Here is a 15,762-nt window from a genome sequence, read left to right as displayed (position 1 = left end):
AGTAAATTGAGGACAGGAAAAACCTGGAAAGAGTACAGTGTCCCTCTGCTCCCCCCAAAGGCATTCCAGTACAGAAGCAAAAGCAGGGAAAAACCCTTTGTATGAAAGTAATCTTCATGCACATGTACATCTCATTGGATATAGCCCTCAAATAATCCCTCCCATACACACTTCTCAGGCACTACGGAAATGAATTGAACACATCAAAAGAAATATTACATACCTGGTACTGTCCTTTCCAGTTTTAACTGCTGAGCATAGTGCAGCCCAATGGTGCAGTAAGGTTTGGGCAGGGTAAGTAACTTCTTGCAGAAATCATACACCCCCACATTCAAATAATCAGGATGAATGCCAGATGTCTACAGAAACAAATGGAGAGTAAAATTTATAGCAGAAATCATAAACATGCAGCTTCAGTCTAGAGGAAAGCAGTTCTCATCTGGAAGAAGATGTGCCTCTTTGTTGAAGGTCAATGGCTGACCTGCATTCTTGATTCTATACAGTAATTCTCATTGGAACTCACTAGAATTCACACCTCCTGTTGAATGGAGTCTGGGTTCAGCATCCCATCTGAATAGAGGAAATGGTTTGACCAAGATCCATAGGCTGTCTTTTGTAGAATAGCTGTGCAAGGATTAATGTTTGTTTTTCTTTAAAAAAATTTTTTTAGCCTTGGTTCCCGGGGGTCCGGGAACGGAAACTGAGAAGGAAGCTCATCGGCCTGGAGGACCCAAAGATCAACAAGGCACTCCGGGCAGCTACCGCTTTTGAGAAATCCCAACAGGATTGTCAGGCCACCACTGCACACCAGGCCATCAACTCCCAAGACTCCAATGTGTTGGACAATGAGGAGGCTCACCAGGTACGGCACCCAGCTCGGCCTGAAGTGTGCTCAGCCGAGGGCGCCGGTGCGGCCATGGGAGTCTTCACACAAACCCAGGGTTAGGCGTCACTCGGACTTTGCGGGGCCTTTCCAAGGACAAATTTTCTTTATCTTAGTTGATGCATACACAAAGTGGTTGGAGGTGGTCCCAGTGACCTCCAAGTCATCTCGCTCAGCCATCCGCGCAGTGTGGCGGATCTTTAGTACTCACGGGATACCAGACTCCCTGGTGACAGACAACAGCACGGCCTTCACCTCCTCGGAGTTCCAGGAGTTCATGCCGTATTACAGGATCAGGCACATCCACTCGGCTCCTTTTCAACCCACCACCAACGGCCAAGCCGAGTGCATGGTCTGGACTATGAAAGACTCCCTGTGTCGCATGGACAAGGGGGACTGGGACTACAAGCTAGCCGCCTTCCTATTCGGTCAGCGAATGACACCCCATTCCACCACAGGCTGCAGCCCAGCGGAGCTACTACTGGGATGGCGCCTCACCACCTGGCTAGACTGCCTCCATCCGGATAGGGCCCCGGAGCACAGTGCGTCCACAGAGGACCAGGAAGCTTCCCGAGGGTTCTTTCCAGGAGACCCAGTATATCCCCTTAAGTTGGCCCCAGGCTGTACAGGGCTTTAAAGGTCAATAACAGCAACTTGAATTAAAATGAAGCATGTGCTAAATTTCCAAAAAGGTTTGAACTCTGGATCATTGCAAATAAATTTGCCATTGTCCCCCACTACAATTTCCCCCACAACTTTTTATTTACATTCTCAAATGTAGAAATTCCACACATTATTTGTAAGATTTCCCTTTTATGTACAATAAACTCTGGATGCTTGGCAGTGTGGTCTTGTTATTCTAGACCACGATTTATTTCTCCTGCTGTTATGCATCAGTATGTGTTATGTTCAGGGGTCGTTTCGTAGAAAAAGAGCTAGGGGAACTCATTAGCATAACTCATTAGCATATGCCACACCCCCTGACATCACCGGAAGTGTATCATAAGGCCACACCCCCTGACATCACCGGAAGTGTGTCACAAGGCCACACACCCCGCCCCCAATGGTCCCGGCCGCCGCCACCGGCCTTGCAGCTCCACTGCCGAGCCCCATGAGGGGCCCGGCGGTGGACCTGCAAGGCCGGCAGGAGTGCAAGGAAGCCCCGCGAAGGCCCTCCCTGGCCCCAGGCAGGCAGGGGTGGGGAGAAGCAGGGAGGAAGCAACTTACCCTCCCTCTTCTCCTGCCTCCTCCTGGATGAATGAGGGCTGGAAGCGGGGCGGCCGGAAGCGGGGGTGGGGCTTCATCATGTGCCCCGCCCCCGTACCTCACCCGGGGGAACTGCGATCACTCGCGATCCCCCCCAAAATGACCTCTGGTTATATTTCTTTATCTTACACATCTTTCCCCAATGAGAAAATTTAAATTCTATTCTCCTCAGGTGCCTGAATACAATGGAAAAAAGAGGATGTTATCACTACTGAACATGCCTTTGCAGGTGCCTTTATAGAATTAACAAATTATGGATATTGTAAGCACGTAGACATGAACTATTACAAAAGTCTGGTTACGCAAGGGGCATTAGTCATCTGGATTCCAACACAGGTTTTTTAACTATTGATTTTTAAAGACATTGTGAATTGATTCTTTTAAATGTATGAATGGAACAGCAGCAGAAGAAACAGAATTCATAAATCCATTTCACCCTCTTGTCTGCTTCTATAAACACAAGCACACCGTGTCAGCATCCAGTGCTTAATTATTTCTAAACAGGAATGTTCTAGAAGTCCCAGCATTTTGGCTCGAAAACAATGGATGTGTGCTCTCAGTGGTGTCAGAAATGCATACTACACATACTTAGAGCCATTCTTGATTTTACCTAGTCCTGGAATTCAAAACAGATTCTTGGGCAGAGCCCTGACATCACCCCATAGTGTTTCAAGCTAGAAAACTGTGCCATAGCATAATGTGGCACATCACATCAACCTCAGTGGAGTACAGCACTGATATCCGCAGATGTTATAGCTCCATAAATACGGTTCTTACCTTCACCAGGGTGTACATCAGCGTATGAAGCAAGGGGATGATATATTGTCGATAGCCATATCTTTCTGCCTGGAGAAAGCACATGATTATGTTTCTAACTCGTCTAATAAGCTGAAACTGAGTTTGGCACTTTATGGCTACCACAGCCTCTGGAGGAGGAGAGTAAATAGCCAGATCACTAAATCAATAGCTATTTAAAAACACAGGAGCACCCCAACGAGTGGCAGCTGTATGTGAGACATTACCATGGAGCTGGTCAGATCTTTGCTGAGGTGTGTGTTCAGAACAAAGTCACCTTCCTCTAAGGTTGTCAACATCCAGGTGGGGCCTGGAGAGCTACCAGAATTACAAGAAGCTAACACACACTAATCGATAGCACTGGGGAGAGTCCAAACTAATGTTCCCTCTAAGCTGTGGAGTCTTGTGAGCAAAGATTCTACTTTCTGAGCTGCTGGCATTAAAGTTGTGAGTGAGTGATTTGGCTACTGCATAAATTAGCTTGCTCTGGAGCCATCCTTCCTGAGCTAAGACAAAAATGTGTGAGCCAGAGGCTAAAAAACTGTGAGCTAGCTCACACTAACTCAGCTTAGAGGGAACACTGGTCCAAACCCACTGAGATCTATGTTCAGATTCCTACAAGGTCATTAATTGGCCTTGGACAAGTCATTATGTCTTCCCAGTTATACAACAGGAATAGCAACTACCACTACCAAGCTGTTGAAGAGATAAATGAGCAAAATATTGCAAAGCACTTTGTACAATAAATAATTGCTGTGTAACTGTCTGATTGGAGCTGCGGTGGCTCAAGTGGTTAAGATGCTGAACTGCAGGCTGTGGAAGGTCAGTAGTTCAGCAGTTCGAGACCCAGGTGCCGCATGATGGAGTGAGCTCCCATCTCTAGTTCCAGCTCCTGCCAACCCAGCAGTTCGAAAGCAAGAAATTGCAAGTAGATAAATAGATACCACTTCGGTGGGAAGGTAACAGCGTTCCGTGCGCCTCGGTGTTTAGTCATGCCGGCCACATGACCACGGAAACGTCTTCGGACAGCGCTGGCTCTTCGGCTTTGAAACGGAGATGAGCACCGCAACCCTAGAGTCGGATTCGACTGGCTTTCGAGCAAGGGAACCTTTACCTTTACTTAACTGACTGATAATATTTGTCAAAGAAAATTAATTGTTTTCCAGTATTTCATACTTTGTTTCCTTTGTAGCGGAGGATAAGCAAGTGCCTTGAAAGGAATACAATGGAAGCATTTTGGCACATTATAAAACGTTGCATAGATTCCGGTGGGCAGCCGTGTTGATCTGAAGCAGCAGAACAAGGTCTGAGTCCGGTTTATTTTCAGCAGGGACACTGTTCACTCAGTATATCAAACAGAATGAATACATTGGGGCGATTGTGCCCACAGTCCCCAGCTCCAGCCTCCACACATTCACCCAAAGGTCTGAACAAAGTCTGTGCACACAATCACTCTCCATGTGAACTGCACCTTGTTCTCATATGAGGGCTAAACACATCTTTGGAAGAGTCTGCAGAGGTTGAGGCCACCCTCCCCCAATATGTTCATTTTTCATGATTTATTGGCTGGATTCTCTAACTGGAAATAAGCATGCACACCACAAGTGGTTCCCCAGAAAGAATTATTACTGAAGAGATAATTAAAGGGCTCAAGCAGCAGGAAGATGCACAATAAACATTTATGAACACTTCCTGGATGGAAGACCAGCTGGTTCCCAATAAACATTGCAGAGATTCTGAACGATGCCAAAAACAGGCTGAGCGGAGAATGGGCCCTGCTTGTCGCCTTATCAGGCATGCTCTCAGCCTTGTTTGAGGTGGCTAAGGCTGCTTCTTGTATGCAGTTCCACACTCTGAAGTCCCTAACCTTTTCCCCTCTTGACTTTTGGAGGCCATTCACTGGACAGGGGGGCTTTCATACAGAACAAAAAGGATGGATACACATTAGTACAATACTCAGTACCAGGCAGGGAGTCTGTAGCCTTGTCTCCACAGAAATCAAGATAAGGCAGAGGAGGGAAAAAAACTATTGTTCCCTGGCTGGTTATTTGAAATAGTGAGCCTTGATACAGGCACTTAAGTAGCTATTTATCAGACCTTGTCTCTGAAGCCTGCGATGTTCTGACACATGGTACTATTCCAAACCTTTTGACAACAAAGGACAATGGGTTACTTGCTTTTAAAGTCAAGAGACACTGTGCTTAGGCACTTTTCTGAAAGTGGTTTGTGGAGCAGGTAGAAAGACTGTTCAGATTCAGGGATTGCAGTGAAAGGCACAGTTTAGGCTTTTTACATAACTGCGATGTGCAGAAAGGCTGTTCAATGCCCTAAGGAGGTAAGAAAGCGAGGTTGATACCCATTCAAAACATGCAGGAAAAGGGTGAGCAATAAGCAATGTGTGCTGCCAAGAGTACTCCAAACCCTTCTTTCTCTCTGCTGCTCATTCTTACCCTTTCCAATTCTTTCACCAAGATTTTGACCAAGAGGACTCCATTGCTCAGATTCCTGTCAATTTTCTTGTGCAAGGTCCATCGCAGCATCCCTATGAAACCAAAGCCAATGCAACTGTCAGCATTTCATTGGGACAATAAATGGGGAAGGGTGGAGCCTTGTAATTATGGTGCTAGAGGGGGGAGTCAGCAGCACCAAGGAGATGCTTTTCATCTAGGAATGTCAAGGTGTGTATTATTTTCTCTGTAGGCTTACTCTTTCAAAAAAATTGCACAATTAACTGGATTAGCTCCTATAACAATCATAGTTGATACAGGTCTCTATAATGAAGTGCACAGCTTCTGTTCAGTAGAGAAATCAATTTCTGGGGTAACTGGAAGAAACCATGGTAAGAGAACATAAACACAAGAATTTAAATGAATTTAATGACAACATTTCAAAGGAACCAAGGCAGCCTTTCTACTGACAAACTGACAGGGCTGGCCAGGCAATGCCAAGGGAGAGAGCAACGGGAGCCCTTCCTAGGTGAAAAGCTGCCCAGAACCAAAGGATTCTCCACAGGCTCTACCCTGGAGGCCTAGAGTCCAAGTGTGGCCAGGTTCCAATCAGCCTTTAGAGCTGTGATGGGAGAGGAGAGGATACCACTGGGGCTGTGTTAAATACTGGGTTCTAGACGCATTGCAGTGATCCGCTCTAGTTTATTTAGTGATTTCAGGAACACAACAATGACACCCAGCAGGATCTGAGCCCTGCTTATAAAGCATGCAAACACCACACCCCCCACACACCCAGTCCCAAGGATAGGCTATTTACATTACACTACTTATCTATTGGTCAGTTCCAGGATCCTGGTCAGCTATTGTTCTTGAGGAGCAAGCTCACCCAGTTCCACATTCAGGGATGGCTCAGGCTCAATACATAACACCCCTCAAGTTCCAAAACACCTTAACAGACATAGTCTCTTAGGTATGCTGGTTGGTGTCATTCTCAGTTTGAACGTCATGACTCGGGCTGAGGGGTCGCGGTTACAGGATCTTGGCCTGACGTTCCAGGCACAGTGCTGGTGAAAGGTTGTGGGGCTGATGTGACAGCTGGAGAGTCCCTGGCCACTTGGTCTGGTGTTTCACCCCCCTGGCGGTCAGGCTGTGTGCTGTCAGGCTGAAACTCACTTGTAGTCTCCAGCTCCTGTGGTCATGGCTGTCCCTCATCGTAGTCTTCCACTGCTGCTGATGGTGACTCTGGGTCAGCTGGAAGTAGACGGTGGTGAAGCTGGGCTATGTGTCTATGGAGAACCTGACTGTCGTCAGTCGATACCTCATATGACGGAAGGCCAGTAACTCAGTTGACTTTGGTGAGAACCAAGGCAGGACCGCTGGAAAAGTTACTCACGTAGACGGAGTCGCTGGGGAAAAATCCTCTGGGTGCTTCCTGGTTCTCCGTTGCCTGGCGAGGCTCAGAGGCTCGATTTGGGTGCAGTCTGTCCAGTCGGGTGGTTATACACCTGCCCATGAGGAGTTCCGCTGGGCTGTGACCAGTGGTGGTGCTAGGGGTCATCTGGTGGCGAAAAAGGAAGGCTGCGAGTCTATGGTCCCAGTCTCCATGGATGATTCACCAGAGTGACTCCTTCATGGTCTGCACCATCCTCTCCGCTTGTCCACTAGTGGCTGGGTGGAAGGGAGCAGAGTGGATGTGTTGGATGAGGTAGTGGCCTATAAATTCTTGGAATTTCCCCAATGTGAAGGCTGTCCCGTTGTCAGTCACTACCATGTCAGGCAGGCCATGTGTATTGAATATACGTCTGAGGGCCCAGATCGCTGCTTTGGAGGAGGTGGAGGCAACAGGCATGACCTCCAACCATTTGGTGTATGAGTCCACCAAAACAAAGAATATTTGCCTTTGGAAGGAGCCAGCAAAGTCCAGGTGTAGCCGGGACCATGGTTTGTGGGTGGATTCCCACTGCTGCACTGGTGCCCTGGGTCGTTCCAGTTGGGTTTCTTGGCAGGCCTGGCAGTGCTTGACCCAGACCTCTATCTCATTGTCCATGCCTGGCCACCACACATAGCTTTGGGCCAGTGCCTTCATCCTCATGATCCCAGGGTGCATCTCATGCAGGGCCAATAGCACTTGCTGGTGCAAGAGAGAAGGGATCACCACCCGGCTCCACCACAGTAGACAACCCTTGTGAGCTGATAATTCATCCTGGCAGGAGGAGAAAGTTGCAAATTCCAGGCCCACCCAGCTGGTGGGCCATCTCCTTCCCCTCCCAGTCCAAAATGTGGTGTGGCAGGACATGTCAGTTACCTGCAGAGGGCTGTTGGGAAGATTTGGTGTGCGGGAGCAGGGTTGGGATCGCAGGAGCAGAGGGGCAGGGGACTGAGGGCATCAGCATGTCCCATGGCCTTCCCTGGGCAGTGGAGGAGGTATCCTGGCAATCAGCGAGCCATCTCAAAGGCTGAGCATCCGCAGACTCAGAAGAAGGTGGCATGCTTCTTTTCCTCCTCCTCAATCTGGGAGATGTAAGACTCCCAGTGTTGATGTCGAATGCGTCTAAGTGTCCTGGAGCGGCAGCCGTGGTCCTGGGAGCGATGTGATGCACATGGCACTGGTGTTCAGTGCATGGTGTGGTGCTGGTGGGCGCTGGGCTGGCTCAACAGGATCCCATCCTTGTTGCCAATGTTAAATACTGGGTTCTAGATCAGCTCTAGTTTATTTAGTGATTTCAGGAACAGAACAACGACACCCACCAGGGTTTGAGCCCTGCTTATAAAGCATGCAAACACCACACACCCCACACCCCCTGTCCCAAGGATAGGCTATTTACATTACACTATTTACATTACACTATTTATCTATTGGTCAGGATCCTGGTCAGCTATTGCTCTTGGGGAGCAAGCTCACCCAATTCAAGGTCCACATTCAGGGATGGCTCAGGCTCAATACATAACAGGCTGTGTATTGGCAGGGAGAGCGAGCAGGATCGGAAACCAGGGGTACAAGTCCAGGTCTAGGGTGGGTCTTAAGAGATGCCACCCTGAGAAGCCTAGGGTAGGCAACAGAAAAGGGGAGCTGGAGGAAGAAAGCTCAGCCATGGGACATGAGGGAACTTTCCAGCCTATTCCACAAAGGAGGATTGTATCAGGGTAATTGTGAAATAAAGGGAAGCTTGCACTGCACCTCTGGAAAGGTCCAAGTATCTTTCCAAGCAGTCATGCAGGGCCATTAATAAGTGACCACCACCAAGCCTTTTGCATCCTCCAGTGTTCACTCAAGCCATTACATAGAGATGACCAAGGTACAAAGATAATCAACAAGGCAAATAACAATGATAAAGTGTAACACTAATGGTAGCTGGTCATCATAAAGGTCAGAGGCCACTGATATATTCTGTATTCAGTAGTCACTGGAACTTCCAGTGCTCCCACCTGACAATACAGCCATCATACAAGTGAGCCACATGAATGTTCCACTTAGCCTAGTCTGTCAACCCTAATTGGCATTTCCCCTTTGTGTCAGGCAAAGGCCGTTCCCGCTACCTGGAGACTTTGAACTAGCAGAACATATACTTTTACCATTGAACAAAGGCTCCTTCCACATACTTTTGATGCCTGTAAGGAATAATATGGCTAGCAATGTTTTGATCTCTGGAATTTTAACAGGTACACCCAAGCGCATACATCTATGAGCATATCTATTTCAATGAAGCAAACACCTTGCTAGAAGCAGAGCTGACCCAGCTGAGCTCTGAGAAGGAGCAGGAGATAGAGCTGCTAGAGGGGTGAGTGTTTTTTATTTACTTTCAGCTGAGGTGATTTAGTTGAGAGGGTACTGTGTGGGGGGACTGCGTTTGGGAGTGTGTGGGTGAGTTGTGAGTTGTTGCAGAGTCCTGGCTGCTTGTGATAGGGTGTGAAAGGGTCATTGTTTGACTGTAATTGAGTGCCTGGGTGAATTTGAATAGCTGCTGGACACACCCTCTGCTGGGGGAAGCTTCTATTTAAGGCACCACCTTGCCACAGGCATGAACTGAAGGGTGAGAGCCAAAGGATTCTTAGACTAAGGACTCTGTAAGAACCCCAAGAAGAGCTAGAAAGCCTTAGTCTCCTTGGGTTCCCAGTAAGGTAAGTAGACTTCTACAAGGAGAACCACATACATACAAAGGGTTTTAAAAGGGGGATTATATATAATTATTATTTTAAAAGAAATTATGAAGCCAGAATGCCAGCAGGGGGTTGGGGGCTATCCAGTGTTTTGCACAGTGTCACATGTATGACTATCTGCCCACTGGACAGAAGTCTTGCGTGTGTGCCCAGTGCAAGGAGCTCCTGGTTCTCAGGGAACGAGTTTGCTCCCTTGAGGCCAAAATGGCAGACCTGGAGAAGCAGATACAGTCAGTTAGGTGCATGGAGAAGACTCTCAGGGACTTGTTAGATATGTCCCACTCTGAATATGGCAGCCCCACCGCTGTCAGGGAGCATGAGGGTTGAGAGAAAACAGGCCACCGTGCTGCAGATAAGGGGAATGTGCCTTCAGAAGGGACCTCTTCTTCAGCTGGTGAACGGGTATCCTTTTGCACCAAGGAACCATCCCTGGGCAGGGAGGGAGGGGGGCTCTTGGTAGTTGGTAATTTGATCACTTAGATAGGCAGACAGCTGACCGTATGGTGACTTGCCTGCCTGGTGCAAAGGTAGTGGACATTACACATGTTCTAGATGGGCTGGTAGATAGTGCTGGGGAGGAGCCAGTGGTCATGGTACGTGTTGACACCAACGATAAGGGGCAATGCAGTCGTCAGGTCCTGGAGGAAAAATTTAGGCTGCTAGGCAAGACACTCAAGGCCAGGACTTCCAAGGTAGCCTTCTCAGAAGTGCTACCTGTTCCACACACAGGGCCAGAGAGACAGGCACAGATCAGGAGTCTCAATGTGTGGATGAGACAATGGTGTAGGGGGGAAGGGTTCAAGTTTGTTAGGTACTGGGATGCTTTTTGGAACAAGAGGGAGCTGTACAAAAGAGACAGTCTCCACTTGTCCCAAGAAGGAACCAGGCTGCTGGTGCTTAAAATCAAAAAGGTGGCAGAGCAATTTTTAAACTGAATATTGGGGGAAAGCCGACAAGAGATGAAAGGTCTCTGGTTCGGGATGGCTCATCTCAAAGAGATGAAGGGGTAGCTGTTACTTTTCTAAAGGGAAATGGACTAGAATTGTCCACTGAGACGGTGGCTAATGATATGGTCTGCCTGGCAAGGTCTCAAGGTGGCAAGAGGAAGGTTATGGGCTTAACATGCATGGGAAACTATAGGTATTTATACACAAATGCTAGAAGTGTCCAAGGTAAAATCAGGGAACTGAAATGCTTGATTTGGGGGGGGGGATAGGCATCTGGTTCGAGGCAGATCGGTGGTACTGTTGGACCGGTTGGCTGCGTTCGACACAGTTGTCCATCAGCTACTGGCCCACTGCCTCGCCAACACTGGAATCCAGGGGCCTGCCTTGCAATGGCTCATCTGCTTCCTCCGAGGCCGGGGACAAAGGGGGCACTGGGGGAACAGCTTTCCCAAAGGCACCCACTTGATTGTGGAGTGCCTTAGGGGGCGTGCTGTCCCCAATGTTATTTAACATCTATATGCGCCCCCTTGCCCAGATTGTACGGAGACCCGGGTTGGGATGTCACCAGTATGCTGATGACACCCAGCTCTATCTGTTGTTGGCCGGCCGGTCTGACTCCAAACCAGAAGATCTTGACCAGGCATTAGAAGCCGTGGCTGGTTGGCTTAGGCCGAATCGACTCAAATTGAGTCTGATGAAGAGTGAGGTCCTGTGCCTGAGTCGGGGCAGACCAGAGGTAGGGATCCCACTCCTGACCTTCGATGGGGCTCCACTAGTGCCAGCGCCGGAGGTTAGGAGTTTGGGAGTGCTCCTGGATGCCTCCTTAACAATGGAGACCCAGGTAGCAGCCAGATTCGTTTCAAGGTGCTGGTTCTTACCTTTAAAGCCCTTTATGGTCAGGGACCTACATACCTGAGGGACCGCCTTTCCCCCATGTCCCCCAGAGAGCACTGCAATCAGGGTCTCAACACCAACTCACCCTTCCTGGACCAAAGGATGCCAGGTTAGCTTCAACCAGGGCTAGAGCTTTCTTGGTGGCAGCTCCTCTCTGGTGGAACGAGCTCCCGGAGGAGATCTGGGCCATGCGGGACCTTATGCAGTTCCACAGGGCTTGCAAGACTGAGCTGTTCCATCAGGCATTCAATTAGGAGCTGCTCTGGGAGAATGCCCTGTCACCTGAAATCTTTGAGGCATCCTGAGCCATCCACACAATATTAGATTGAGATTGACCACCAGGATGGCACGGAAGTCTGAGCGCCATCCCAAATGTAATGGTGAACTTATCTGTTTAATGATATTACTTATTGTTAGCACCTTTTAATGTTGTAATTGTTACATGGTTTTATGATTATTATACTATTTATTTTTGTTTTTATCCTGTTGTAAGCTGCCCTGAGCCGGCCACAACCGGGAGGACGGGGTATAAATGTAATAAATAAATAAATAAAGTATAGATAGGAACTCTCACTCTGGGGCAAGTGATGCACTGTATTCTTGGTGCTTTGGGGGGCAACAGTGGGAGGGCTTCTAGTGTCCTGGTCCCACTGCTGGACCTCCTGATGGCACCTGGTATTTTTGGCCACTGTGTGACAGAGTGTTGGACTGGGTGGGCCATTGGCCTGATCCAACATTGGCTTCTCTTATGTTCTTATATTCAGAAACAGAAGCTCTGGGGCTTCTAACACAGCAGCCTGCTGACAAAGAAGTCAAGGATTCCTCTACTCCGGCTTGCTGTGGGTATGGAAGTCTAAGACATACGACCCAAACTCTCACAAGGCCAAAGAGTACTAGGAAAAAAGTGGCCCTTACCTTGCTCACTCTGGAAGGCTGGACGTTGACCATCAAGTTCTCGAAGAAGAGCATGCACACTTCGGAGAAAGTCTGACTCTACCTCTTTAGAAAAAACAGAAGCAAAACATAAGGAACTGAATTATTTCAGTCTCTCACTCTTTGTACCTTACAAACTCAGGCTTTTCAAATTAATGTAACTCCCATCAAAAATGCCTAGCTCCATTGATGTATAATGTTTGGAGCATTTACATGATGAAATAGCACAGTAATGATTACCAGCAGAGAACTACTTTTTTCCTTGATCAAAAGGCACACCCATCTCTCCAATGATTATGGATCAGAATCATATATACAATCAGCTGCCACAGAGGTAATATATAAACCGTAGGGTTTTCAAGGCAAGAGACATTCGTGGTTTGCCACTGCCTGCCTCTGCCTCATGACCCTGGTATTCCTTGGTAGTCTCCCATCCAAATACTGGCCAGGGCTGGCTCTGCTTAGCTTCTGAGATCTGACAAGATTGGGCTAGTTTGGGCTATCCAAGTCAGGATAGCGATCATCTTGTTGGGAGTAACTGGCTCGTTTGTCCAGTATCGCTTCTCAGTTTAGCAGAGTGCACCTTGGCTACTCGCAGTAGAAGCCCTTTGTTCTCCGTGTGGTAGCAGAGTTACAAAATTACACAGAGCCACTTTTTTCAGTTTCAAGACTAATAATATTCCTTTTATTTTGGAAGTACATTCTAGATAGTAAAGCTTAAGAGACAGAGACAGAACTAACCTAAACTACCTTCAATGGATGCAAAGAGGCATCTAGCCTCCATCATGGATGTATGCAAGAGAAAAGAGAGATAGTGAGTGTGTGAGGGGAAATGGAAGGAAGAAAGACAATTTCCCTATAATCTATCAGTCTACTTCAAATAACAGTGACAGGAGAGTAAACAGGAAGAAAACCTACAGTTTGCCTGTCTATCTCACTGACTTGTTTGTCCCCCCACCCCCGGGAGGCTGAGTCTTGAGACAGCATCTAAGCCTTCTCTTCCAACAAATCTTACTACAAGTAAATATAAATCCCATCTTTCACTGTTCTGAAAATGTATACTCAATTAATGAGAGGTTAAAAAATTACCACTTACTGTAGGTGAGATAGAAGACCCCTGGTGTAGGTGGCCTCCAATTCACACAATCTAATCACTCTTATCTTTACTGATATTGCTTGCTTTGCTTGTGTGCATATGAAGGCCCCCATCAGGTCTGACACAGATACAAAGACTTTTATTATCTAGTCTTTCCCCTTTGTGTGGTAATGGTGAGAACAGGAGCAGTTCATGCTTCCTACCCAGACAACTGACACTTTAATTACAGTCACAAACAGTGTTCCCTCTAAGATGAGTTAATGTGAGCTAGCTCACACATTTTTGTCATAGCTCAGGAAGGATGGCTCCAGAGCAAACTAATTTATGCAGTAACCAAATTGATTGCTCACAACTTTAATGCCAGTAGCTCACAAAGTAGAACACAAACAAGACTCCACAGCTTAGAGAGAGTATTGGTTACAAACCTGGGTTCTCTACTGCTAGGGAAGAGCTGCTGGATGTGGTTGTGGGTTTATCCATCCTAACACTTGTTGGAGAGCTGTGTAACCAGAGAGTTTGGTTTCAGTCAGCATAGCCGCATATCCTCTGTTGCTTCTGCAAAACAAGATGACAATTGAGCATATGGTAACAGAATTACCACGTGATTGATTGCCTTCCCCAATAGCCCTGACTCTGACGTAATAGTTGCTTTTTTCCTGAGAGGAGGAGGGAGAAGGCAGAGGAAAAGGGATTTAATGCCAGTAGCTCACAAAGTAGAACACAAACAAGACTCCACAGCTTAGAGAGAGTATTGGTTACAAACCTGGGTTCTCTACTGCTAGGGAAGAGCTGCTGGATGTGGTTGTGGGTTTATCCATCCTAACACTTGTTGGAGAGCTGAGTAACCAGAGAGTTTGGTTTCAGTAAGCATAGCCTCATATCCTCTGTTGCTTCTGCAAAACAAGATGACAATTGAGCATATGGTAACAGAATTACCACGTGATTGATTGCCTTTCCCAATAGTCCTGACTCTGACGTAAGTAATAGTTGCTTTTTTCCTGATGGGAGGAGGGAGAAGGCAGAGGAAAAGGGAGGGAAAGGAGAGGGTAGAGGTCTGAGGGGGAAACTGTAGGAGACACATGACTGCGAGAACTACATGGACACCACTGGGGCTTGTGGAAGTGGGAGCAGAGGACTTATACTCCTGCTGTCTGACTAGGGCTGCCTACTCCTGGTTGGGAAATTCCTGGAGCTTGGGTGGAGCTTGGTGAGGGCAGGGTTTGGGAAGGGGAAGGACCTCAGTGAGGTGTAATGCTTAGGCTTGCCAGGTCCCCTCATCGCTCCAGCGGGGAGGATTTGAGGGGTGTTCCAGGGGTGGGTGGGGATGCCCCCAATCCCCACCCCCAAGAGCAACCACCCACTTGGCCACCCCTCTCCCTCCTGCCTGATTTAAAGGGTTTCAGCTGATTGGCAGGAACCATGTGGTCTGCCAACCAGCTGGAGGGTCCTTTAAATCTAGCAGGAGAGAGGGAGAGGGGTGGTTGTGGGCCTGCATGCTTAGCTTGGGGGGGGCATGGTGCATGGGGCTGGGGGAAATCAGCACCATGCACTGCGCGGGCCCCCCACAAAAAGACCCTTTAAAAGACCCCACAACCTCCCCTCTCCCTCCTTCTCACGAGATTTTAAGGGCCCTCCAGCTGGTTGGCAGGCCACGTGGTCCCCATTGATCAGCAGAAGACCTTTAAATCAGGCAGGAGGGGTAGGTGATGGGTGGCCAGGTGGGCGGTTGCACTGGGGGCAGACTGAACCCCCCAAAAGTGGGGGAACCCCTGCCAGGACCTGAGTTAGTGACATTTTGTATCTAGGCCTCAAAGACATGTAATACTGCTTTGTTTGAATTGAATATAATCTTGAAATGTCTGAAGACCAGACCCAAACAGCAGTGAAGCTAGTAGAAATATTTTTTATCAGAAGCCACATTTTGTAAGGTGTTGAGAACTTGTTGTATACATGTAAAACTCATAACAATGCTTTGTTCACCAAAAGATATCTACATTTCTGGAACATGACTTTGAAACATAGTTTGAAATATTTTATCACTGATGAACATGGTTTTTGTATGTATGTGCCAAGGAGAATGTAAAACTCATAACAATGCTTTGTTCACCAAAAGATATCTACATTTCTGGAACATGACTTTGAAACATAGTTTGAAATATTTTATCACTGATGAACATGGTTTTTGTATGTATGTGCCAAGGAGAAAAAAGAGATTATGACTACACATGCTCCATATCTTAGACAAAGAAAACTGGACTGAACATGCCAAATTGATGTAATAAGGGGAGATCTTGACATGTCATGATGGAAGGATCACTGGAAGGTAGAAAAGATGTAACCCAG

General features: G+C 47.6%; 1 protein-coding gene across 1 annotated transcript in view; it reads right to left on the bottom strand.

The window, feature by feature from the left end:
- The window catches only part of PIK3R6 (phosphoinositide-3-kinase regulatory subunit 6), a 70,027-nt gene that overhangs the window by 43,913 nt on the left and 10,352 nt on the right, over nt 1–15,762 (bottom strand). Inside the window, exons 2-6 of the mRNA XM_015427195.1 lie at nt 13,845–13,974; nt 12,306–12,389; nt 5,395–5,486; nt 2,927–2,995; nt 224–359 (exon numbers count right to left, since the gene is read on the bottom strand). Coding sequence (XP_015282681.1) covers nt 224–359; nt 2,927–2,995; nt 5,395–5,486; nt 12,306–12,389; nt 13,845–13,899 — 436 coding nt within the window. The 5' untranslated portion in view covers nt 13,900–13,974. The remainder of the gene's footprint in view (nt 1–223; nt 360–2,926; nt 2,996–5,394; nt 5,487–12,305; nt 12,390–13,844; nt 13,975–15,762) is intronic.

Source organism: Gekko japonicus, unplaced genomic scaffold (assembly GCF_001447785.1).
Source record: "Gekko japonicus isolate JY-2015 unplaced genomic scaffold, Gekko_japonicus_V1.1 scaffold876, whole genome shotgun sequence".
Classification (NCBI taxonomy): Eukaryota; Metazoa; Chordata; class Lepidosauria; order Squamata; family Gekkonidae; genus Gekko; species Gekko japonicus.
The sequence above is the reverse complement of the archived record's forward strand: the minus strand, read 5'-3'. Positions and strand labels throughout refer to the sequence as shown.